The 26,669-nt window shown below is 38.5% G+C and overlaps 1 protein-coding gene across 1 annotated transcript in view; it reads right to left on the bottom strand.

Moving 5' to 3' along the window:
* Nucleotides 1-19,869: 19,869 nt before the first annotated feature.
* Nucleotides 19,870-26,669, bottom strand: part of APLF (aprataxin and PNKP like factor) — a 78,493-nt gene continuing 71,693 nt past the window's right edge. Inside the window, exon 10 of the mRNA XM_032352305.1 lies at nt 19,870-20,387. Coding sequence (XP_032208196.1) covers nt 20,182-20,387 — 206 coding nt within the window. The 3' untranslated portion in view covers nt 19,870-20,181. The remainder of the gene's footprint in view (nt 20,388-26,669) is intronic.

The following is a 26,669-nucleotide window of genomic DNA, read 5'->3' as shown; positions in this document are numbered from 1 at the left end:
CCTTTGGGAGGACACAATTTAACCCATAATAACCATATTATGATAGGTTTATTTGTGACAGAATACTAGGAAGCTATCAAAAATGGCACTGTGGAATGAATCTATGCTCCTAGAAGTCAGGATGGAAGGGTAAAGGCTACTCTCAGGGAAGGGAGATCACTGGAAGGAGCCATTTGGAGGGCTTTTGGGTGTCATTAACATTTTTTTCTTGATGTAGTAGCTGGTTACATGGTTATGTTCACTTGGTAAGAATTTGTCCACACTTATGAAATGTGCACTTCTCTGAATGTATAGCATGTTTCAGTGAAAAGTTAATTAAGACATAGTGCCGCAAAACTGCATTGATTGACATGGAAAGATAGTCATGATCTATTACTGAATGAAAAGATGTCAAGTTACAATGCCATATTGCAATATGATTCCATGTGGAGGGGAAATACGTGCATACATCCATAGAAGAAAATATCTGGAGAAACAAAGCAAATTGTTAACATTCAGCTCAGAGTAGAAAGAAAATACAAGTTTTTCCCCCTTTATTTCAATTATTTTTTTTCTAATTTTTAAAAAAATGAACCTATATTATTTGTATTATGCTTTACATTTCATAAATGAGAAAAGAGTGAATTAAAAACAATGACTAGGAGATTCAACTACTCCAGAAAACTTAATTTAGATCTTTATCTCACACTATATTCTAAAATGCTATATGGAAGGATTAAACAGTTGAATTAAAAAAATTTTAAACTTAAAAAGACTGCTAAAAATTTATCTGATTTTGGACTAGAGAAGGCTTTACTAGGCAAAAAAAAAAAAAAAAAAAAAAAAAGCAATTGATGATCTCCCAAAAGAAAAGATGAATAATAGATACTTATATTTATTTCTACATTAAAATTCAAAACATTTGAAAGAAAAATCATAAAAAAAAACCTAAAAGACAAATGTCAAACCAGGGAAAAATATTTATGACAAATGTTGCAAAGAAAAGGTCATGATTGTTAATATATAAAGTATTATTACATTGTCATAAGAAAGAAAACCAGTACTTTAAAGAAAGAATGAGAATACACAAATAGGCAATTCTCAAAAAGAAATGTCATCTAAAAACAATGAGATACCGTTTTGCCTATCAAATAAGCCAGCATCACAAGCTAAAAATTGAAATTGAATCAGTAGCTTACTTTAAGAATTCAAATAAGCTCTGTAACTTTGGAAGAATCTTGAGCTTTCTGAGATTCCTCAGCCTTTCCTGCATTGTGTCTAGAGGTGCTTTGTAATAAATACCGGTCGATTCTGTTGCTTTCACACAACTGTTTTCTCCTCTTCAAATTTACTTCCGCCTGACATTTACTTGAGCTGCAGCCAGGAGGACAGATGCAGGAACAGGGCCAAGAAGATGATGTCATTCCAAGGAAGGTTAAGTGTCAGAGTACTTTGCTCCCTACACTTAGAGAGAAACCAATAGGACAAGATTAAACTCATGTTATACCTCAAAAATGTGTGGTTAATCTTTTGTATGGTTATTGAATAAGTTACAATATTGTCTTATATTCAGACCATTTTCAAGGGTGTGTGTGTGTGTGTGCGTGTGTGTGTGTGTGTTGTGGGAGTGGGAGACAGGGGATATGCGTGGCAAAGCCCCAGAGGCACTTTACCACCAACCAAAAGCCAGAATGTAGTAACACAGCCGACCTAATGAAAACACACTTAATGTTGATTAACCTAAAGAGCCTTCAGGGAAGGGGCAATGACAAGAAGGGCAAATATCAAGACAAGGGACTAGAACTTTCTATGACATAGGTAAAGTAGAATAGAAGCCATCACTTAGTAAACAAGGTTTGAGAAAAGCTGAAGAGTCTCAGACAGAAAAATCACCTTGTACGGCAGCACCTTCTCTTCAACTCCCCGGCCTCTTCGTCAGCCCTCCCAGAAAGATGGCGTCCCCTCAGCCATGCTCAGGCATGTGTCTAGAGCTGGCGCTCACCGCACCTGCTCTCTGTCTCAACCTCTCTTTCTCCCTCCCCGAACCAAATACTATTCTCAAGAACAAAGGGATATAGATACACACATATACACATTATATATGCATAGCATACATATATTGTTTAATTAGGAATAGTACATGAAATATATATTTCCAGTGCCTTTAAGTTTTGTCTAATCACAAAAGTAAGGTTTAAAGGTTTAAATGAAAAAGGTTTTCATTTAAAAAATGTAAGCATATTAAACAAAAAAATAAAAAATTGTTCACATTTACCTTTATCCCTAATACCATTATTAACAGTTGGATATAGAGACTTTCCTAAATATAAGTGTTTCAAAATAACCTTACACAGAAATCATTAATGTGATAATAGCTTATGTTCACGTACATTTTGACAAATAAGATAGACTGTAAAGTTACAAATGTTCAAAATAGCTGCCTCAGTGTCAGAACATTAGTTAAACATTCTAAGGTGTCCATGGTTTGTTAGCATAGTTTCTATGTATACGTGTCAAAGAAAGGTATAGATCACAATAATTATAGATAATTATAGATACATAAGAGAGGAGGTAAAGATTTAAAGGTACCAAGCCCAGATTTATGCAAAAAGTCTACTGTTGAGGAATTGTTGAGGAACAGATAATGGAAATATCCCCCAAATATTTGTCCATCACCCTTATGAACAAAGATCAAACATTTAATAAATATTAGCAAAATTGGATACAGCAGGAGAATCATAGGCTGGATTTATTCCAGGAATACAAGCATAGTTCAATATTAGAAATATACTGTGTAATTCATTACATTAATAGGTGGATGGTAAAGAAATATACTTAGTAGATATTAAAAATTATGATAAATTCAAAACCGTTCTTTTTTTTTAAATTCTTTTAAAGATATGAATAAAAGTAACTAGAAACTTAACTAGAAACTCATTTACAGAAAAAAGCAGACCCAGTGACCAATAAAATATCATGTCATATATTCTAAATGTTAACATTTCAAAGAATTACTTAATATTTTACTCCTCTGGACCAACTCTGGGATCTCTTTACAGCACTCAGTGTTTGACTCCCTTGGAAAATATGTTATGGTGCCTTCTTGAATATTTTCCTGGATAAATATCATGTGTGTTATCAATGACCTTTCGAAATTATGACCCACGTGCCACTCTCATCTTCCTTTTTGCGCTTTTATGGGTCTTACCTTTCCCACTTTATGTCATGAGACCCTTTTCCTCCTTGCTTACTCTAAAGCAGTTCTTGAAGAGCTCTTAGATTATGCTTACATTATATATATATCTAAAAAAGACCCCATGATTTTAATGCATAAAGGACCAAACTATTGTTTGTTTTTTTCCCCTTCATTTCTTCCTTTATACAATTCTTCAGATAATAGACAGGAGTTTCATTTGTAAAATTCTTTTTGAGAGAGAGAGAGAGAGAGAGAGAGAATCTCAAGCAGGCTCCAGGCTTAGTGCAGAGCCAAGGGGGGGGGGGGGGGGCTCAATCTCCCGAACCTGAGATCATGACCTGAGCTGAAATCAAGAGTCATAGGACGCTTAACTGACTGAACCACCCAGGCGCCCCTCATTCATAAAATTCTAATACCATGATTTTTTTTTTTTCTATAATGGAAGCAAGTCCCATACCTCATGGTGAAGAATTAGAAACACTCCCATTAAAATCAGAAACAAGATAAGGATTCTTGTTGCCACTTCTGCTACCAACACTGTCCTGGAAGTTATAGCTAATTTAATGCAAAACGAAAAATTAATGAAGTACAAATATCGGAAAAGGATGGGGGCACCTGGGTGGCTCAGTTGGTTAAGCGTCAGCCTTTGGCTTATGATCTCAGGGTCCTGGGATTGAGCCCCAAATCAAGCTCCCTGCTCCGCAGGTAGTCTGCTTCTCCCTCTGCCCCACCTCTCACTCATACTCTCTCTCTCTCTCAACTAAATAATAAAATAAAATCTTTTAAAAAAAATTTTAAAAGGATAAACAAAGCTACCATAGTTTGCAGGTTACATTGTTGACTAGAAAATCTCTAGAATATGTGAAAGAAATATTAAAACTAATAAGACCTTCCATTAAAATGGGCTGATAAAAGATCAGCACAGGAAAATGGGCTTGTTTTCATATTTACAGCAATAGCAATAACCAATTAGAAAATGCAAAGAGAAAAATATTCCATCCACAGAGGCAACAATAATTATGAAGTACTTAGAAATAAAAGTGACAGGAAATACGCAAGGCCTATTAAGAAAACTGTAATATTAAAGGACATAAAAGAAGAACAAAATAGATCTAGAGGCTGGTATGTTTCTGAATGAGACTGAATTTTGTAAGTATGTCAGCAGTCCCCAAATTAAATTATAAATTTGGTGTACTCCAATTACAAATCTGAAAAGAATTCCTTATTGGATTTGGAAATCTGATTCTAAAGTCTATCTCCAAGAACAGCCATGACAGTTTTGGAAAAGAGCAAGAAGGGTTGTGGTAGGCAGATGATGCCTACTGACATCTCTAAGATGAGGCCCACTGACACATTTCAGCATTCATGCCCTGTGAAATCCCCTCACCCTCAAGCAGGGGTGGTCCGGCTGCCTCACTTGTAATAACTAGAATATGACAGAAGTATGACATGTGTCACATCTGAGATTAAGTTAAAAGAAGACTACAGCTCCATATTGGGCATGGTCTAGAGCCATCAAGCTGCCATATTATGAGCTGCACTATGGAGAGGCTTTCTTTCTTTTTTTTAAAGATTTTATTTATTTATTTATTTGACAGAGAGAGAGAGAGAGAGATCACAAGTAGGCAGAGAGTCAGGCAGAGAGAGAGGGGGAAGCAGTCTCTCCGCTCAGCAGGGATGCTGGGGGAGATGTGGGGCTCAATCCCAGGACCCTGAGATCATGACCTGAGCCAAAGGCAGCGGCTTAATCCACTGAGCCACCCAGGCATCCCTGGAGAGGCTTTCTTGACAAGGAACTGATGTCTGGCCAGTCGCCACGGGAGACCTAAGGCCTGCACCAGCCACATGAATAAGCTTAGAAGTGAGCCTTGAGACAACCTGGGCCCTATACGACACATTGACTGGAGTCTCGTGAGAGATCCTAACCCAGAGGCTCCCAGCTAAGCCATGCCCAGATTTCCAAACCCACAGAAATTTAGAGAAATAAGTGTTTGTTGTTTGGGGCAACATGTATGCCGTGATCAATATTAACATACCCACAAATACTTGGTTCCTTTGTTTAACCACCGCCACCTCAGTCTCATTCAGTTTCTACTGAAACTTAGAATAGAGGAGTCACGGGTTCTGTGAATTCAAGGTCGCGTGAGAATTAGGCTCCTCAGGACTCCTGCTTACTCCCAGGTAGTCAAACTGAATAGTTTTATGTAGAAAAGCAGGTACATTCACCGAAGGAGGGGCCTGAAGGCTGCCGTTCCCTCTCAGGGAAATCACTACCTTCCTGTGTTCGCAACCACTCAGGGTAGCACCTTGCAGCCTTGTGGGCTCCACAACCTGGTTTTGCAGCCGAACGAGGCCGGTCCACCTCTTAACAGAGGACTCCTATCATCCAGGGACGTGAGACAGAAGCATTACACCAACATTTCCGTGGACAAGCTTAAACGAAGAACTCTAACTCCCGTGGGATCTGGAACAGGGAGATCCCCGGGAATCAGCTGCTCTCTCTGGGTAAACTTTTTGGGCAGCCATGGAAGTGGAGTAAGTTTGCTTGCTTGGTTGAAGGCATCAAAGCAAACATTCATTCCATCCAGTATCGATTGCTGCATAAAAATTACCCAAACTGAGTAGCTTAAACAACAGCCCTGAGCCTCTGAAGTGCTTCAGAACTGAAAATGCTTACTGCCGGACCTGGCGGCTCTCAGCAAACAGCGACGGTCACATTCATCCATCATCCGCGTTCGCGCTAGTGCTTCGGTGTAAGAGGGGCCGCGCGGAGCCTTGGACGGAGTGCCAGCCTTGGGAGCAGATACCCTGTGCTGCCATTTATTATCCATACTGTCCACGTCCACTGTGGGCTGGGAGCAGCACTTGGCTTCTGTCAGAGGTATTTGAGAAGTGAGTGGATGCCCTAAAGTAGTATTTGAAAGCATCCACATGCCAAGAGTAGTAAAAAAGCACTAGCAATCTAATACACACTTGCTCAGAGGCTAGAACTGGATGATTCCAACTGCTGAATAGAAAGGGTAATTAGGCAACATGACAGAGGCGTTCATTATGGCTACAGGGACAATCCTATCATAATGTATAAATATATCCAATTAACCTGATGTATGCCTTGAATTTACACAAGGTTATATGTCAAGTACATTTTAAAAGCATGTCAATAAATAAATATAAAAATAAAAATGAAAACTAGACAAGTCCAGTTAAATAATCACCTAGAGAAATCCAAGGATGATAAACAAAAATACGCCTTGAGGCTGGAGACATTTTAGAACCAGGGGTTGCAAACTCACATGTCTGCCTAGAAGGCAGTGTAAACAGATGAAGTCTCACAAGGGCAGACAAAACCAGACTTGAGAGCCATTTAACTTCTTCAGCTCTTCCGGTGGGAGCGGAAGTCTTCAGCGCTGCTGTTCATGCTGGCTACTTGGTGAACAAGCCATCAGGGTAGCGCGGCCCGTATGCTGTGGCCTGTGAGATGCTCTACGCTTTCCCAGCAATCAGCTGCCAGTGTCCCCGGGAAACGGGAAATGATAGAGTGTCGGGAGCAGAGGCTGGGCTCCCTTGCCACAGAGTTAGAGAGGAGTCTGAATGCTGGTGCTACAGTGCTTTAGCCATTTAAGGTGTAATTCTAGATCCATGTGTTAACCCTAATATTTGTGCATCACAAGGAATAATTATGTGAAAGGGGGCTTTCGGACGATCAGTCTGTTATGGACATGGAATCATATGACAGAGGGGTGTATCAAAGTCAAAGAGAGTTATTAAATTCATAGGTCCTAAAAGAAGAAGGCACAGTGTCTGTGGGGGACCACTGGCAAGAGCATCAAGGGATTGAGCTCAGTCGAACAAGTGGGGAGCCAAGAGAGGGTGAGGACCTGTTGACAAGTAACTTCACTGTGGTCAAGGTGAATTACACAGCCAAAGGCATGAAGGGATTACATCAATGCAATTGAATGCCACTAGCTCACAGGAAGGGAAGAAGGGGAACCTGTGGGTGCCTGGATGGCTCAGATGGTTAAGCATCTGCCTTCAGCTCAGGTCATGATGTCTGGGTCCTGGGATCAAACCCCGGGTTGGGCTCCCTGCTTAGTGGATTTAAAACTTATTCTGTAATAATCTCCTTGGTAGCAATGAACTTACAGAAAGGAAAAGACTTACTCTCATTTTTTTAGGGATGTTGATGAGAAATGTCCACTATGGGGGTCATGGCACTATCACTGACCATGAAAACAACAAGATATATACCTGCCAGAAAGCATGAGAATTAGAAATCATTTTAAGAAGATGGGGAATTTGCTAAGTCTGAATGCAGAATGTGCATTTCCTTACATTCTGTGAGGTAGGGCTTTTCGTTTAGATCAAATGACCAATCTTCTAAGTTAAGTTAACTCTGTTTTAATTCCGGTTTTTTGTTTGTTTGTTTTTGTTTTTGTTTTGTTTTATGTTTTTGTCTGTGCAAACAAATGAAGCAATAGCTATTAGTGTTTTGGCTCCATTTATAGAAGAAAAATTGTATATAAACATTTTATATTAGTGTCTTCAAAGGATTCTAATCGAAAGTCAGTTGAACTGATTCCAATAGTGGTTCGATCAGCTTTTTTTCAATACTTACAGACTCATAGTAAAGCTTGTGGAAATTCATTCTGACAAAGGCAAACATTTGACATTATAGTAAATGTTATTATAAATTCAAGTAATAAGTTCAACATTGGTGACAAAATTATATGGGGTTTGTGTGTGCGTGTGTATTGATAATCAGAATTTCAATGCAGCACATTATCAAGGCAAAAACTATGTTCTTATTAAATAAAGAAACCTATGGAGTAGAATTCTATCTCCAGAATTGGTTTTGTTGCACACATAATTCAATATTATACTCAAATTTCAATATTTTACAAAACACCTAGAAGCTACAGTTGTCAACATTTATAAATATAAACATACATAGCATAGCAGAATTTTTAACATTTAGTTACTTCTAAATTAAAAAAATGTCTTTAGCGTAGCAGAATGTTCTCTACTTTGTATTATCAATCAGATTTTAGAAATGTTTGTATCTTTAATTAACAACTTTGTCAACTAAAGTTACATAAAATTGTATAAAATCTTTTTAATAGGACCTCTAAACTTTGGTTGCATTTTGAGTATAAACAATTTCAGATCTTCTGTTAAAGTATTCAGTGACTGTAACAGCAAAACAGCTTAAATCTTAAAGCTTTTAGAAAATTACAATTATTGAAATCAAAGTTTATAAGCAGAAATACTGAAGTTTGTCCCTATAAAAGCTAGAGGGTCTAAAAAATTTGAGTAAGGGTTTTAACTGGTATTCTCTGATTGGGCTTTGGAATGTCTCTACTTCTAAAAAGGATTTTTTTGGGCGCCTGGGTGGCTCAGTGGGTTAAGCCGCTGCCTTTGGCTCGGGTCATGATCTCAGGGTCCTGGGATCGAGTCCCGCATCGGGCTCTCTGCTCAGCAGGGAGCCTGCTTCCTCCTCTCTCTCTCTCTGCCTGCCTTTGCCTACTTGTGATCTCTCTCTGTCAAATAAACAAATAAATAAGAAAAAAGATTTAAAAAAAATAAATAAAAAGGATTTTTTTAATTATGATAAAATATATAAAATATTTACTATCTCAACCACTTTAAAGTGAACATTTCAGTAATGTTAAATACATTCACTTTGGGGCGCCTAGGTGGCTCAGTGGGTTAAGCCTCTGCTTTCAGCTCAGGTCATGATCTCAGGGTCCTCAGCCCCGCATCGGGCTCTCTGCTCAGCAGGGAGCCTGCTTCCCCCTCTCTGCCTGCCTCTCTGCCTACTTGTGATATCTCTGTCAAATTAATAAATAAAATCTTTAAAAAAATACATTCACTTTGTTTTGCAAACCATCTTCAGAACTTTTTCATCTTGCAGAAATGAAACTCTGTCCCCACAAAACAACAACTGCTCGCTTTCCAATTCTTCCCAGCTCCTGGCAACCACCACTCTGCTTTCTGTCTACAGAGTTTGACTTACTCTACCACCTCTCCTAAGTAGAAGCATAGAATCATATTTGTCTTTTTGTAACTGGCTTATTTCATTCAGCATAGCGTCTTCAGGTTTCATTCATGTTGTAGGAGGTGTCAGAATTTCCTACTGTTCTAAAGTTGAATAATTTCCATTATACGTATATACAACATCTTGCTTATCCATTCATCTGTCAATGGACATTTGGGTTGCTTCCACCTTTTGGCTATTGTGCATAATGAGGGCATGGAAATGTCTTTAAGACCCTGCCTTCAATCCTTCGGGCAAATTCCCAGAAGTGAAATTGATGGATCCTATGGATATTGTATTTTAAATTTTTTGAGGAACCGCCATAATGTTTTCAAAAGCAGCTGTACCATTTTACATTCCCACCAAACAGGGCACAAGGGTTCCAACTTCTCCATGTCCTCACCAAAATTTATTTTCTGCATTTTGCTGCTGCTGTTTGTTTTTGAGAGTATACATCCTAATGGGTGAGAAGTGATATTTTCCTATGATTTCAATCTCCACTTTGCTAATGATCACTGATGTTGAGCATTTTTTCATATGGTTGTTGGCCATTTGTAAATCTTCTTTGGATAAATGTATATTCAAATCCTTTGCATATATTTATCAGATTATTTGTTTTTTGTTGTTGTAGAATTGTAATGGTTCTTTATATTCTCTGGGTATTCACTCCTTAGTAGATACACGATTGATTAATAGGTATTTTCTTCGATTTTATAGGGTGACTTTTCACGCTGTAGGTTATGTCCTTTGATGCACAGAAGCTTTACATTTTTTTTTTGCTTTACATTTTTATGTAGCCCAATTTATCCATTTTTAATTTTTGTTTTCTGGGCAGCTCCCCACCTGCTCGGTTAAACCCACTCCCTTGGCGCTCCTCTCTCGCAGCTCCCTGCGTGGCACAAAATTGCTGCATCACCCAGTCGTCCCCAGTAGAGGGCGCCGGAGAGCAATGAGGAAACCAGGAAAGAGCAGGTGAAGGCAAGAAAATCAAGTCTACATACAACTTGAGAAAACTATTTGTTCACATGAGCCAGCATAAACAAAGACCTGAAGAGGATATGAAAAATCTAGGCAGTTCAAAAGAAATAGGGTTCGGAGGCTCTTGAGAGCAGCGGTCTGCTAGAGCCTTCATTCATTCCCTCAGAAAGAAACAAGCCCTCTTGGGGGTGACACATGCGCAGAGGGACAAAGCTGGGCGCTAATTACGGTGTGTCTGCAAGGACCAGTCATCCTCCGGAAGTCAGCTGTGAAGTGGAATGTAGAAATAACACAGGTAATCGGATCCACAGATTGCTGGGATGATGCAAACACATTATTCTCTCCAAATTAAAGCACTGTATTCGCGTCCAGAGCCTGAAAATGCATTTTCTCAGTAAAGGTCAAGAAAAGCAAACACTGCTTGAATTTAATTAGCAAGCCAGCTGTCAGTCACTGGCAGTGACAGAGGCAGGAAGACATTTTGAGGCAGGAAATGAGCTAACATTAACATGACAAGATCCTTGCACTTTTAATCAAGAACTCCTGTTTCAGAAATACTTGATTTGTTACGGACAGAATGACACCAAGTTGGCATATATTTTATTTCCTGAGTTCTCATCCTTTTAACTAGCATATCTATCAAAGGAGAATTTAGTTCACTGAAAGGAGGGATTCAATAAGGCCAGTCACTGTATTAATCTGTCATTGATTGTCCATTCTAAATTAGTGCCCTGAAGCAAGATTAAAGCACAAGATAAAAATCGGACCTCCTGGCACTTTATTTTGTTTATGAGTTGAGGTGTGAGAGAGCTGGTCAAGACATCATGATGGTGAATGGGTTCTATCCTTGAACCCACCACTATTAACTAGCGGCAGCTTCAAAAGGTAGAAGGGACTTGGTAGGTTGGAAGGGAGTTGTTGAACTATCGACTTAGACTGAATGAGGAGAAGGCCTCAGTCACCTGCCATCCCACTTAGAGCCACACGCTACTACTAATTTTTATTCTGTAACTTGGGAGAATTTGCTTAAACTCTCTAATCTTTAGTTTATCAATCGCAAGACAGAAGAATACTCAAAAAGGGGATTACTAGCAATGGTCTGAAGTTGGCAGCCCCTGTGGGTGATTTTTATGTTTTTCTTTCTGCTTATCTGTTTTCTGTTTTTTTTTCTTTTAAGAGAAAAAAAAATGAAGGACTCTAATTAATTATGAAACATTAAGTAAATACAAATCTCTGAGTACCTAGAGATACTGCTGTCATTAGTACTAGATAAGTATTTTTTTAAAAATCAAAAGAAAGAAAAAAATAAAATTAAAAAATTAAAAAAATTTAAAAATCAAAAGAAAGAAAAAGCTCATATTCACCTAACTTCTTCTTCTAGAAAGTTTTGGAAACACTTATTCTACCTTTGGAGAGGAACTATATTTCATTTCCAGTAGAGAGAAAAATCTCTATAGTAGAATACCAGCTAATAAATGAGAAAGGAATGAGAGATTTAGGAAATCACCATTTTCTAATCCCCCCAGTGTAATAATTGATTCAGGTAAGGATCATCAATAGATCCTGAAAAGCATCATCTCACAGATAATTTGCAAGTGAGAAAACATCACTTTGCAATGAAGAGATTAGGTGTCACCCATCAATAATGGGATGGCTTGACATGTGCTTCCTGAGACAATGTTTTTGCCAAAAATGTTTTACTGAATCTGATCAAGCTTTTGAATCTAACTCCCAGGAGACAGGAAGTACAGTGGATAGAGGAACATGGTAAATGACACCACAGTAAAAACAATGAGATCAATACAAAATGTGGGAGTTTCTACCTTGTCTCTTAAAAAATAGCTGGGACCACTCTAGACCTAGTATAAAGAACTTTTTTTAAAGATTTTATTTATTTATTTGACAGAGAAAGACACAGTGAGAGGGAACACAAGCAGGGGGAGTGGAAGAGGGAGAAGCAGGCTACCCACTGAGCAGGGAGCCCAATGCAAGGCTTGATCTCAGGACCCTGGGATCATGACCAGAGCCAAATGCAGACTCTCAATGACTGAGCCACCCAGGTGCCCCTCGCATAAAGAATGTAAACTACAACAAGGAAGCATGAATCTTGATTTGATCCTTGTTTAAAAACAAACAAAAACTATAAAAGGTGTATTTAAGATTATTGAAGAAATTTGAAAATGAACTAAATTTGATTACATGATATTAGGAAATTATTATTAATTTCCTCAACTATGATAACAGTATTTTGATTCTGAGGAAGAATGTTCTCAATTGTAGAAGATAGACACTGAAGTATTTATAGCCAAAGTGACATAATAATTTTAGCTTATTTTCTAATGGCTTTGTTTATACACACACACACACACACAGATAATGAAAATATGGTACAATGTAAATTAATGTTGAATTTAGGTGGTAAGTATTCAAATACTCTTTTTTTTTTTTAAAGATTTTATTTATTTATTTGACAGACAGAGATCACAAGTAAACAGAGAGGCAGGCAGAGAGAGAGAGAGAGCGCGGGGAAGCAGGCTCCCTGCCGAGCAGAGAGCCCGATGTGGGGCTCGATCTCAGGACCCTGGGATCATGACCCCAGCTGAAGGCAGAGGCTTTAACCCATGGAGCCACCTAGGCACCCCATGGGGATGATTTCTTAAATGTCAAAAGAAAGTGAAGAATAGCTCTATCCTAGTTAATCTGAAAACAAAAGAATCCTGTTCGAAAATATTGATTATTTCAAGTTGATCTCATCCTTTTAAATTTTTAATTTTGTTTGTGTTTTATAGTGTATATAATATATTAATATAGTGGTACATATAAATACTTTATATCAAGGATTTACATAAATACTTGATATTTACATAAATACTTGATATGAAGAAATGTGCATGCTCAAAATTTCCCGCTTGTGCACTATGCATTAGTAATATTTAGAGACTCCTTCCATGCCTGCAGTTTCTCATGTTTCCAGGTCAACTTTTAAACTTCCACCAAGGCAAGTAAAATCATCCAGCTGCAGGATTGCAGAGCAGAGAGGATGTAAGCAGAGTGAGCAATTAGGATTTGTTAGGGAGGCTTCAGTTAGGATTGAGTGTTTTTTGGAGGGGTCCCACTTAAACATCAGAAGTTAGAAGGGTAGCTGCACCAAGATTGAGTAAAAGTTGGAGAGAGCTCACCAGCCTGCATGTCTTTCTTCAAAGACTTTGTCTAGGGAAAATTGGGAGTCTGTGAAATGTAATCGAGATGTTTCCTACAGCAAAGCTCCCCAGGCTCTGACTCTGGCTGCAGTATTCCCTGGAAGAGCACAATGATTTACTGGGGGAAAGCACCAAGTGGCAGTGACAAGTAGATACGTCCTGACTCCTCACAGTGTCCTCCAACCCACACATCCCACAACAAGGAAGACTGATGTTGGGAGGAGGCTGGAACCGGAGCAAGATTGGAGAGTGCTGTCCTGGAGGTCTCAGAGATCTACATGAGATGGATTTGGGTGTCATATTGATGGTTACCGTAGGGCTCTTTGGGTTAAAAAAAAAATCTCCAGAGTGGTCATCAGCAGACTTCTTTTTCTCTCCTGTGAGTGCCAGATTGCAGGTGCTCTAACTGCTGAGAGTGAGGCTCTGTTTCTGGTCTAAGAAAGAAAATGGGAAATTGGAGGCGGGAGTTGGAAGAGAGGGAACAGGGGATTGCCTAGAGGTAAGAAGATGTCACTCCTCCCTCAAATATCCTCAACAGATTTCTAGAACCAACAGTGGCCTTTCCCAAAGGGAATTCTGATGTTATAGGATGTTTATTAGGTGAGGCTCAAAAAGGAGTACAGTGGTGATCAGTTTGTGAAATGTTGGACTACAGGGGCTTCTCAAAGACCCAGCATAGCCTTGCATAAGCAAATCCATATGGTTGAAATCTTCAAAGTTGGGCTTATAGTATTTACTATCTCTGGAACTTATATAAGCCTGATTTTTTTCCCCCTGGAGCATTCTGGAAATTCTAGAATATCCATTCACTCTTTCATTCAACAAATATGTGTCAATAAGCTATAAGTGTGGCAGACATTGTTCTTGGCACCAAAGATGCATAAACAAACAAGACCATGTTCTTTCCCCAAATGGAGTTTATATTTAAGTAGGAGGGCAGCAAGTAAACAAAACTGGAACTATGAAGCAGTATAATAAGGGCTATGAAAATAAAGCAGGGAAAAGAGACAGGGAATGGTGTGAGGGCTTGAGGGGGTGGCTATTTTAGATCAGTAGTCAGAGAAGACTCCCTGCAGAGTGATATTTGAGTAGAGACCACGAGTGAATGGCTGTGGCCATGTGAAGATCTAGGGGAAGAGTATTCCCAACACAGCATCAAGTCCAAAGACCACAGGCCAGGAGGGAGCTTGAGGAGTTCCAGAAACATCAAGAAAACCAGAGTGTTGAAGGTAGAATGAGCAAGAGGGAGACGGGGGGCAGAAGACCAGGAGTGTTAAGAGAACTCTCCCTTCAGTAGAGGTAGGTAGAGCCCATCATGAAGGGCCATGGGAATGTTCAGGGAAAAGCTGAGCAGATGCAGACTGTGAGTTCAAGGGCAAGTTCCTGACATTCCTCTTCTCCCTCTAACTCCTTCAATGAACCTTATCTTTCCATCCCTTAAAATAGTGACACTCAAGATCTCCCCCAACTCTCTTTTCCCTAATATCACTGACTCCTTTGGTGATGGACATGACTAGTGTTCACTCCATTTGGTTCTCATCTTTTCTGGGCACCCCTTTCAGTGGGCTGGACCATGTGCCTACTTGTGGCCAACAGCCTCTGAGCAGCAGTGATGAGTTCTCTTCCAGCCTGCAGTGTTGGATTTGCAGGGCCTAATCCCCCACTTTCTCTACTCCCCTGGCAGTCATGGTTAAGAAGGTCCCAGGTTCCAGATGGTACAATGTAGGATGATGGAACCTCTGAAAGCCTGGGATGTCAATCTGTCCTGTGTTAGTGCCCCAGAGAGTCACCTAACACAGGTAATCTTGGCTTAAAAAAACTTTCCTGTAATTAAGTCACTGAGATTTTAGGGTTATCCCACTATAACCAACCTAACTGAATGGTGCACTGACATAACGGAGTGGTTCTCAAAATTTTGAGCCTTAGGACTCCTTTTACTCATAGATTATGAAAGACCCCAAAGAGCTTTTGTTTATGAGGGTCATATCTATAGTGATGTATCATTTGGGAAGTTATAACTGAGAAATTAAAAATATTTATTTACTAAGTCACTTAAAAATAAACTGGGGCACTGGGGTGGCACAGTTGATTTAGTGTCCAACTCTTGGTTTTGGGTCAGGTTGTGATATCTTAGGATTGTGAGATCAAGCCCTGTGTTGGGCTCTATGCTCGTGTGGAGTCTGCTTGAGATTCTCTCTCCCTCTCCCTCTGCCCCTCCCACTCATGTTCTCTCTCAAATAAATAATAAAGAAATCTTTTTAAAAAATAAAATAAACAGGGGCGCCTGGGTGGCTCAGTGGGTTGAGCCGCTGCCTTTGGCTCAGGTCATGATCCCAGGGTCCTGGGATCGAGCCCCGCATCGGGCTCTCTGCTCCGCAGGGAGCCTGCTTCCTCCTCTCTCTGCCTGCCTCTCTGCCTACTTGTGATCTCTGTCAAATAAATAAATAAAATCTTTAAAAAAAAATAAACAAAAATGTATTTTATGAAAAACAATTAGTTTTTTTTTTTTAATTTAGTGAGATGAGTGGCATTGTTTTACATTCTTATAAATCTTTCTAATGCCTAGCTTAATAGAAGATAGCTAGATTCATGGAGCTACTCATATGTTGTTTTGTTTAAAGGATATAGAGAATAGTAGACCTTACACAGATTAGTACTTGGGAAAGGAAGGAGTATTTTGGTAGGCTTTTCAGATAATTATGGATATTATTTTTGGTATGTCACCAAAAATAGAAAAATGGTAGCTTCTGAAAGGTTAGTTACAATATGCAGTCTGAAATTAAATTAATGAACCATACAAACAGGCTCTGTTACATTAAATTCCACTGGTCTATCTTATGCTTTCAATGGATTTTACCCAAGTCTGATTTTGTAATGTACACTGGTCATTTGGAAAATATTGGCTTGCTCACTTCTGTAGCTCTTCCAAGTGTTGACACACTACATTATATTATATTGCCACAATAACAGTTTTGAAAGCTTTGGGAAGCTATCAAGGACACAGTGACAAATCCAGATTTTCCAAAATTCTAACTTTTGCTTGAAAGCTCAAGTTTTACAATTACAACAAATAATGTGGTTGTTTTCCTTGAAAAACAGATTCTCTTCATACATTTTTGAGGAAACATCTGCCAAACATTCAAATTTGAATAACCATAGCATATCTGCTATGCTAAACATTCTTGCAAGTAAAAATTGTGTTCTATGGGAAAATCTACTAGTTCAGCTTGCAACTCGATCATACAAAGGCTCTTCCTCAAGATTGAGACTATATTTCAAAATGAGACAAGATGGGATATTTAGATTATAACCCAGCATTTCCTTCTCTGACTAGTCCCATTTATCTGCTGTTACTTGGCTAATTGCCTCATTGCTTTGTAAGCTCTGTGACTGTAGATCCATGTCTTTTTCTCCCTTGTAGCCCCAATTAGCCTCAGTTAGGCTCCTTGTAGCCTCAATTAGCACTAAATTAATAAATATCCAACTTCCTGAATAGATTGTAAGTACATCAGAACAGGGATTCTATGCCATTCCGTGTGAAACAGGGTCTTGGGGCACAACAGAGCCCAACTATGGTTGCTTATAATAATAAAGTTTATAGGGACGCCTGGGTGGCTCAGTTGGTTAAGCAGCTGCCTTCGGCTCAGGTCATGATCCCAGGGTCCTGGGATCGAGTCCCATATCGGGCTCCTTGCTCGGCAGAGAGCCTGCTTCTCCCTCTGCCTCTGCCTGCCTCTCTGTCTGCCTGTGCTCGCTCGCTCTCTCTCCCTCTGTCTCTGACAAATAAATAAAATCTTTAAAAAAAAAAATAATAAAGTTTATAGATTGTATTAGGATAGCTGGTCATAATGTCAGCAGTCCCTTTTCTTTTAGTATCTATTGTAGAGGAGCCCTGGCAGGAGGAAAATACATACATAGACACAGGCACACACACACACACACATACACACACACACCATTTTAAATTCCTACTCAAGAAAGAGAACTTAATAGGAACAAGGTGGTCTCACAGAGCAGGGCAGCACGTCAGCATGTGGTTTCTCCCACTGTGGGGTGTGTTGGTGACATTGAACTCTGCACACATTAATTAGAAGAAAGTCACTGTCTATTTATTTTCAGCTTTATGTCACCATTCTTGGAAAACTATGCTCCCAATCTATTTGCTTTCATTACGTGAAATGAATGTTTTCAACCACAGGATCTTCCAGTTTTAGAAACCAATAGCACTGACAAGGCCATCTTCAACCTGGGGCAAAAATAGAATCAGTGTATGGGTGTCACTGAAAAATCTTCATGTCTAGCTTCCCAAGGTCATAGAAACCACACCCCACACACAAACACACGAGAGGTCAACAAAAAACATTTGCTTTCCATGACAAATCGGTGACAAAGGTCTATATGACAATTTTTGACTGAGATACAGTTTAAATTCTGTGAACACCCATGATAGGAAGCGTTGGCTCCTAAACACTGTTTAGGATGGCAATTATTGAAAAGAATCAAGTTTTTGTTAACACTGCTCTTGCACCCACTGACCAGCTAATGTCATAAGTTTTCCTTCTATTTTGTAAGTCACAGATTTAAATGTAGTCCAATTACAAGTGGCGAATGTTCACAACACCCTAGTCAATTAAGTTATGTATTTATATAGCATGCTGAAAAGTGTCTTCGGGATAATTATGGAAGTCACATCAAACTATCCTTAAAAACAGATACCATGAGGTGCGCCTGTGTAGCTCAGTCAGTTGAGCATCCGACTCTTTATTTTGGCTCGGGTCATGATCTCGGGGTTGTGAGACTGAGACTGATGTTTGGTTCCACACTGGGCACAGAGCCTGCTTGAGACTTTCTCTCCTCTCCCTCTGCCCCTCCCTCCTCTTAAAAAAAAAAAAAAAAAAAAAAGCTACCATGAGCTATCACATTATTGCCAAGAACATATTCTGATTAAATGCTTTTTTCTTTCTGAAAAACTAGTGTCACCTTTTTACATTATCTTTTTATAGCAGGTTTATTAAAATACATAATCCCCATACCATAAAATCTACCCTTTGAAAGTCTGTGGGTTTTGGTATATTTACAGCATTGTGCAACCATCCCCACTAATTCTAGAACATTTTTAACAATCATAAAAAGACCCTCTACCCACTAGCAATCACCCTCTATCCCTGCCTTCTCTGGCCCCTGGCAACCACTAATCTATTTTCTATGGATTTGCCTATTTTGGGTAATTCATATAAATTTGTTCGTATAATATGTGGCCTTTTGTGGCTGCCTTCTTTCATTTAGCACAACCTATTCAAGGTTTATCCATGTTATAGCATGTATCAATCCTTCACTTCTTTTTTATTAACAAAAATATTCCATTGTAGAGATATGCCACACTTTGTTCATCATTCATCAACTGATAGGCATTTAGGTGTTTCCACTGTTTGACTATTATATCAATTTTATTTTTATTTATTTATTTAAGTAAGCTCCATGCCCAGCAGGGAGCCCAACACAAAGCTCGAACTCACAACCCTGAGACCAAGATCTGAGCTGAGATCAAGAGTCAGATGCTTAACTGACTGAGGCACCCAGGTACCCCTACTTTTTGACTATTATAAATAATGCCTCTATGGACATTGTGTACAAGTTTTTGTGTGAACACATTTTCAATTATTTGGGGATATACCTGTGAGTGGATTTAAAAATGCTTTAAGGATTAAGTCAGTGCAGGGACGAAAATAAGTTCAAAGATTTTTTTCATTGGCCTGTCAAGCCCCCAAGAAAAAAGGGACATTAGAAGGGACAAATCAGTTCCCAAATATAAGAGAGAAAGTCAGAATAGTAGGTAATAATAGTCTAAAGAAATACTTATCTTGTCTCGGACAGTTTAAGTTAATTTTAACATTACATAATTAACTTCAAAAGACATTAAAAAACAATAAGAAAACAAATATAAATCTGCCTTGCTCTTTTAAGATATAAATTTCTAGGTTCTCTTAGAATGGAAAATATAACTGTTAGGATATTTTAATGTAAAGACGGAACATGGAGAGTTAAAATAACCATGCAAGACTTTAGTCTGAAAAGTCTGAAAAAATAGTCTGAGTCTATACACTGTCAAGTCATTTGGATTTTTCTACTTTTAAATTCGGACATAGAGTAAATTACAGATGTGGGGCACAAAATAACATTCCCTGCAGGGTGAACATTTCTGTAGTCTAGCTGAATATATTTTCAGCATCCATTTGATACTCATTTCCCCAAGTTTCAAAGAACAAAAGTAGTAAATGAAATTGTAAAGCTCATACCCAGGGTACTAGAAAAATCATAGCCATTATAGGACGGCTGTCACTTTCTAAAGCCTGGTTCTGCTTAAAGAATGACTTCAATAATAAAAGAGGCATGCTCTCCTACCCATGATGTCATCAGCCTGGTTCTGCTTGCCTAGTGTTCAAGAAAGATAGAATCTTTGGAAAAAAGAAACAAGGCCAAAGTTTTGTGCAACCTATGGCTTTTACTTTTTATTCCCAACACAAAGTACATGAAAAGTATCAATTATTTCTCTTTAACTCTCTGTCTGCTTCCTATTTCCAGATGCTTTAAATAGGAGAGAAAAAGCAAGACAACAAAACAAATTCCATCTACTGCATCAAGGGCTGGCATGTCAATGTTTCATCTGCAAAGAGTCAATAGCAAAGTCACAACTATAAAAAGAAGAAAAACCAATTATCATATAAGTGCCTCGTTAGTACCCGAATTTTTTCCATAAAGAATAAATGTGAGCCATATATTACTGCAGAAAAAAGTTACTTTCTCCTTTTCATAAACTTTTTTGCTTCCTTCAAAAGCTCTTCCACATCCTCCTTCTCTTGGTCTTCCTGTCCTGGTTCCCAGTCAGAATCTTCATCCGTCGGCTCATATTCTTCTTCCTCATCATCGAGAAAGCTGTCATTGAGGTCATACTCATTGGGTTGCCCAACATTATCACTGTCTTCATCTGCTACGCTTCTCACTGGGAAAAAAAAAAAAAATTGGCACACAACATATTAACCACCACTCAAACCTGGGAGCAGAGATAGCCAGCTGTAAAGTGTCTTTCTCTAATGAGAAGAATTACTTTTACTTAAGACAGCACTAACCACCACAAGTTTCTAGAAAGGGGGCTAAAATTACTTTGTTAGAATTCTAACTTTTCCTACCATGAGGCTCCTGAAACTAAAATGTCCTGTGAGAATCACAGTAACAGTTCCTTAATAATACCATAATCATATTCATCCTACCCTACCCTCGGGGTGGTTGAATATTCTCTTGCTCCAGTTACTTATTGTCCCTCCCTGTGATATGATTATATTTAATCAGCCCCAATGACATCACACTTGGACAAAGGAAAGTGGGTGGAAATAGTTTGTGCCACTTCCAAGGGGAAGCCGTAAGTGCCTTTCTGGGGTTCTGCGGCCATCGTTTTCCCTCTGCCACCATCTCCCTCGTGTCCCAGCTCAGGCTGATCCTTCAGCCTGGATTCCAGGATGAGAACACACATTGGACAAGGCCACAGCTAACACGCAGCCATAACACGAAGGAGAAAAACACCTACTTATTGTCACGAGGCACTGAAATCTGGGGACAGTCTGTGATCACAGGACAGCTAGCACAATCTGATTAACACACCACGTTTGTGATCAAATGAGAAAACATGAGTCTCTACACTTCAGCAAGTGTGGTTTAATAGATCTTAGCTTGTTTCAGGGACTGTGACTACTGAAGATATCAGGATTGCTATGAGAACAGCCATTAGAATTTACAGATTTCTAAATATCATCATAGAATTTATAGATTTTTAAGTAATATTATAAAACTAGAATTATAACACTACAATTCTCTTCCTAATTCCACTTCTTCCCTAAGCCCACTCTGTTTTATTTTCTTTCCATGACAAGCAACAAGCATGTTTTAAAATGAGCAGCAAGAAACTCCAGGATGATGGGGAACATTTAAGAAACAAGTAGGAAGATTCTATCTGGAAATCTCTGAATGGCAGGGGACAATACCTGTGACCAACACCACACGTATGGGTTAAAAAAAAAAAAAAATCACTGTTTGTACTTCTGTATATGCTCTACTTAACTTCTTAAAATGTTCATATGCAACAGACAGATATAACTTAAAAGAAACTCAAGAAATTTGAGGAGGAAGAAATGAGGATGACAAAAAAAAAAAAAAAAAAGATAATTTATCTGTCCTCTTAACTCTCACAGCCCATTTACATTCTTCTTGATACCTCCATTTCCAGAGAGGATCTGAGACAGATTATAATGAGGTCATTAAAAAAATACAAATAAAAGTAGACATTAAGAACATAAAAACCCAAATGTTTCATTTTTAACATACTTATTATAAATTGAGCGTCAGCTTTCTCCCCAGTCTCTTGGTAGCCAAGGCTAAAAAGGCTAAACAATGATTTGCACGATTCTCATTAGCATAAAAGCAACGAGTGCCTTAAGGGAAATCTATGATTCTATTTATTTGTAAACATTTCTTATCTCCTGTAAGCATCCTGAGGTTATGTTTTATGTCTAGCTAATCTCAGCTTCCCATAAAACTTTCATGATGGGAAACACTGAAAACACATCTCAAGGGTAGTCTGCAGATGGCAAAGGAGGGAAGAGGAAGGACTGTCCACAGCTTTGTTCCTGGCCATTCTGCTTTGGAAGTTCTCTCTTATAAGTATGTGACATCTCAGTAACACCCGTCTCCTTTCAGATTCAGAAATTACCCTAGCAGATTCACAAGAAAAACACATATAATGCTGAAACAACTTCAGGTTCTCCTCCTGCTTTATTTGGCTATTCCTTCTCAAGCATTGCCTGGCTCTTGCTCGTCTTCCCAACCTCTAAATTTTGGGAGTGTTTGAGTTTCTGGCTGGGACCTCTAGTCTCTAACACACTCCAGTCTTCTATCCTGTATTCCGAAATGTATATCCCAAGCCTTGACTACCACCTGAATTCCACTCTCCTTTATCTCACCGTCTATGGATTCTCTCTACTTGCATAAGGAACAGGCATCTTGAAACATCATATTCCCTGAACACAGCTCTTGAGGTGCTTCACCCAAATCTAGTCATTTTCTTATCAGTCTTGAGCCTGTGACTTCTCTAACCTTCCAAGAAACCTTGGAGTCACCCTTGAAGATCCTCCACTGAAAACCCAATACCCAATATGTCAAGAGAATCCTATTGACTCTGCCATCAAAAAACTGTCTGCCCCTTCTCACTCTATCTACTCCATTGTCTGGTTCTCCACACCATCATCTTCTTTTCTCAGTCAATTCCAATGTTCACCTAACTGGTTTCTTGCTTCAACTCTTATCTATTCTCTACAGAGAAGCTAGATAGCTTCTAATAGCTTCCTACCTCACTCTGAATTAAATCTGAAGTTCTGACTTGCAGGTGCTGGCCTCTAAGAGCCTACACAACTAGATTTTCTGAACTCATCGGCCACTCCTTCCTTACTCTTTCTTTCAATTCTACCCTTTTTCTACCACACCTTGAATAGGACGAGCAGGATCATCTCCAGTGCCTTTGGAGTCACCATTTCCCGTGCCTGGCAAAGTCTGCCCTTAGATGATCACTTGTCTTGCTCTCTCCTTCAAGCCTCTGCTCTCATGTCAAACTATCAGAATCCTTTCACCATCCTATCTGAGATGGCACCTGTCCCTCCCACCCAACACACCCTTGCCATTCTGTTCTCTTACATACTTTTTCTTCTCAGCAGTTTCACTATATGACATCACATAGTTGTTTACATGCATACTGTCCACCTTTGTAAAATTCTACAAGGGCAAGGCTTTGTCTCTACTGTATCCTCAGCTCCTACAACAACGCCTCTTACACAGAAGACACTTAATATAAATATTTGTTAAATATATGACTGGATGAACAATTTGCAAATCAACTGCTGAATACCTTTAGTTTTACAGAAACCCTTCTTATTATAACCTACACTTTTAATTACTAGCCTGTCAATATAATGAGTTACATTAAAGACTTTTATCTAAATCCTGCTAATTGTAGGGGCTTTAAGCTTCAATGAACCTTGGAAATCTTCAGCAGTTTACTGGGAAGGCTCATTTCTTGAGCAATAAGGTCATGTTATTTATTTTCTCAAAAAATTATTTATAGCTATCCAATCTTCATTTATATAAATATCACATCATATGATTCTTTTATTTTTTATTTATATTTTTAAGATTTTATTTGACACAGCTTGCGGGACAGAGAGCACAAGGAGAGGGAGCCGCAGGCAGAGGCAAAGGAAAAAGCACGCTCCCTGCTGAGCAAGGAGCTGATGTGGGGCTCGATCTCAGGACTCTGGAATCATGACCTGAGCCAAAGGCAGACACTTTACTGACGGAGCCACCCAGGTGCCCCACATATGATTCTTTTAAATAGAAGGTTCAGAATCTAAAAAAACCCATCCATAATAGAACTCCATGCAGCTGGTAGCAAATTTCATCCACTCTACTACACATGAACAGGTATTTTGTGCTTTAAGTAAAAGCACCTGAAGAGCCAACTCATGACAAAGGCGAAGTCAGCTCTCTGTCCTGTGTTAGCAGGGCCATGCCATGTGGACACTTCTTAACAGGATATTAAATGCTGACATGTGATTATCTTTCTGGAATCAATTACAATGGATCCTCTTTAGCAAATTCAGTTAGTGGCCTTAAGTATTCTACAATGTAAATGCCATCTAGATGGGAGTTTACCTTTTTTTTTTTTTTTTTTTTTTGCTGAAGGTGTTTTTTGAAAAATAACAAGTTTCTGCCTTTCAGTGTAACTGGGCTACGCAGACAGTGAGACCTGACTTTCTTGGAAAATGCTTTGAATAAGCATACTTGGTGATATGAATTATTACAATGATTTCCTGAATCACAGGAATAAACTCAGGAAGCAGGGCTCTGAACTATATATGGCTAACACCTAACCTAGGAATAAAATGCCTGTCCTTAGCACACAATTAAGCTTTTATGCAAAAGGAATATGAAGAACATGGAAAGCAAGGAGAAAAAAAATAAACCCAAAACCCATGCATGTATTTTCCAACTGGGCACACTGAAACATACGGTATGGTAGCTGGGTATCTGGATTTGAAGTGATAAAACTAGAAAAGTTCACATAAACCTTGCTAGTAGCACTTTTTTGCTAGATAAAAACTTCAAAGAAAGCTCATACAAGGAAGTTGGCTGGTAAAAGAACCAGGCAACACTCGAGGAATCCCATCATAGACCATCCCAAGCCAAGACTTCAGTATTGTACAGATACTGTAAATTGGTGAAAGGCTTATTAAAGTGCAAAAATAATAACAGAAGACATAGCAGGAGTTGTTTAATTTTTTAACTCAATAACAAAACATAATTTTATAGTTTTTTTGTAGATTTCCACAGAATTAATAATATAATTGCATTAAAAAAAATAAGTGCCTACACATAACATTTTCCTATATAATAGCTAGCTGATTTGAAATATGATTTTTTTTTTTTTTAGAGGGAGAGAGAGTGTGTGTTGGGGGGGAGAGGGCTGGAGGGAGAGAGAGAGAATCTTAAGCAGGCTTAATGCCCAGCACGGAGCCAAGGAGAAGCCTGAAATCATGATCTGAGCCGAAATCAAGAGTCTGGTGCTTAACCAACTATGCCATCCAGGTGCCCCTGAAATATAATTCCTGAGTGTCTAAGAAATCAGAACTGCACTTGTTTCTTCTGAATCAAGGTAAGCTCAGATGAAACAATTTTTTTTCTCTCTATCTTCACCTAGAAGTTTCTTGCTATTTTTATGTGATTGTCCATCCCCCTCATCCAACAAAAAGTCTCTAAATAGCAGCTGTGGCTTAAGAGAGAAGATAGACTGGAAAGTAGAAACCCAAAGATCTATGTCATAAACAAGCCCATAAACAATGCACAAGTCACTTAACTTAATGGCTTAATGGAATTTATGTTTTTTATCTATGAGTCAAAGGATGTTGATTAAATTACTTCAAAAATCTTTTCTGACTCCCAAGTTATAATTTTAAGTCCAAAGTAGGAATCATCATTTTCTCTACAAATCAGTGTAGTCATATGAAACACAGGGATGGCAGCCTGACTGCATGAAGCAGCACAGGAGAAACAGGCGGGCACTTATTTTGAAGAACTGATGCGTAACGCTACATTTCCATGATGGAAAAGAACCACCTTTAGAAAAGTAACAGACTCTTTTAACATCTTCAAAGCAACAACGGATTAACTATTTGATATTAGGCTGTGGTAATTTCTTAATTTCTGCTCATGTAGAAGGATGTGTCACATCAGAATGACAATTTCTAAATTTGTGTCTAAACTTTTCTTTACAGTTAAAATTTCACTGTCAGTTCTTACCCTAAGAACATCAGTCTGAAGAGCTAGTGAAGAGTACAATGTGTCAAATGCATATTGGAAGAAATGCTGGATTTACAGAGAGAAAAAAATCGTTCCAAATTGCTGATTTTTCCAAATAGATTTCTGGTGTTGGGATCTAAGACTGTCATCTTAGATGACATCTAAGAGATGCTTCATAACAGATTTATAGCTTAACATCAATAATTCTTCAGATTTTATTGTCCTTTCTTTACCAGTAAATCTGAGGACTAATTAGGACATTAATTCTCATTAAGTAAAAACAAATTTTAGCTCAATAGTCTAAAGATGAAAATCTACTACATACTACAAGAAAACACTTTTTCAAATACTTCATTTTACTACTAAAGACTCATCTTTCTCATGTACCAAGCTACTGGTTGGGTATTCATATTTTAGCCTTGGAAAAGCAGCTTGTATATTCCGGTCTACTTTATTATACATGAAGTTTATTCCTCTTTTTAAATTCCACTGCACTAGCCTTTTTTGTAACCCCAAATCTCTCTGCTTTCCCTACACTAAGCATCAGTTTATAGAATCTCATTTAAGTTCCATTAATTTCCATAATAGCTTTCTAGAACTTTTGGGTTCTACTTCTGAAAGGAAAGTATATATAAACAAATGTGTGCATACCATTGCAGAACCAGAGATAAATTAAAATAGCTATCAGTAGAACATTTTAAATTTTCAGCCATGGGTGGTACCAATAGCCTAGAATAATGCATATCACATAATAACAAAAGCCAGAATGACTCCAATAATCAAATAATAAAATGCTGATAATAATTTTTTTAATGTGTCAACAAGATAAGGTAGCTAAGAAAGTATAAAATAAAATTTTCCTGGCACTGATTGCTCATGCATTCAG

Source organism: Mustela erminea, chromosome 7, assembly GCF_009829155.1.
Source record: "Mustela erminea isolate mMusErm1 chromosome 7, mMusErm1.Pri, whole genome shotgun sequence".
Lineage (NCBI taxonomy): Eukaryota > Metazoa > Chordata > Mammalia > Carnivora > Mustelidae > Mustela > Mustela erminea.
The sequence above is the reverse complement of the archived record's forward strand: the minus strand, read 5'-3'. Positions and strand labels throughout refer to the sequence as shown.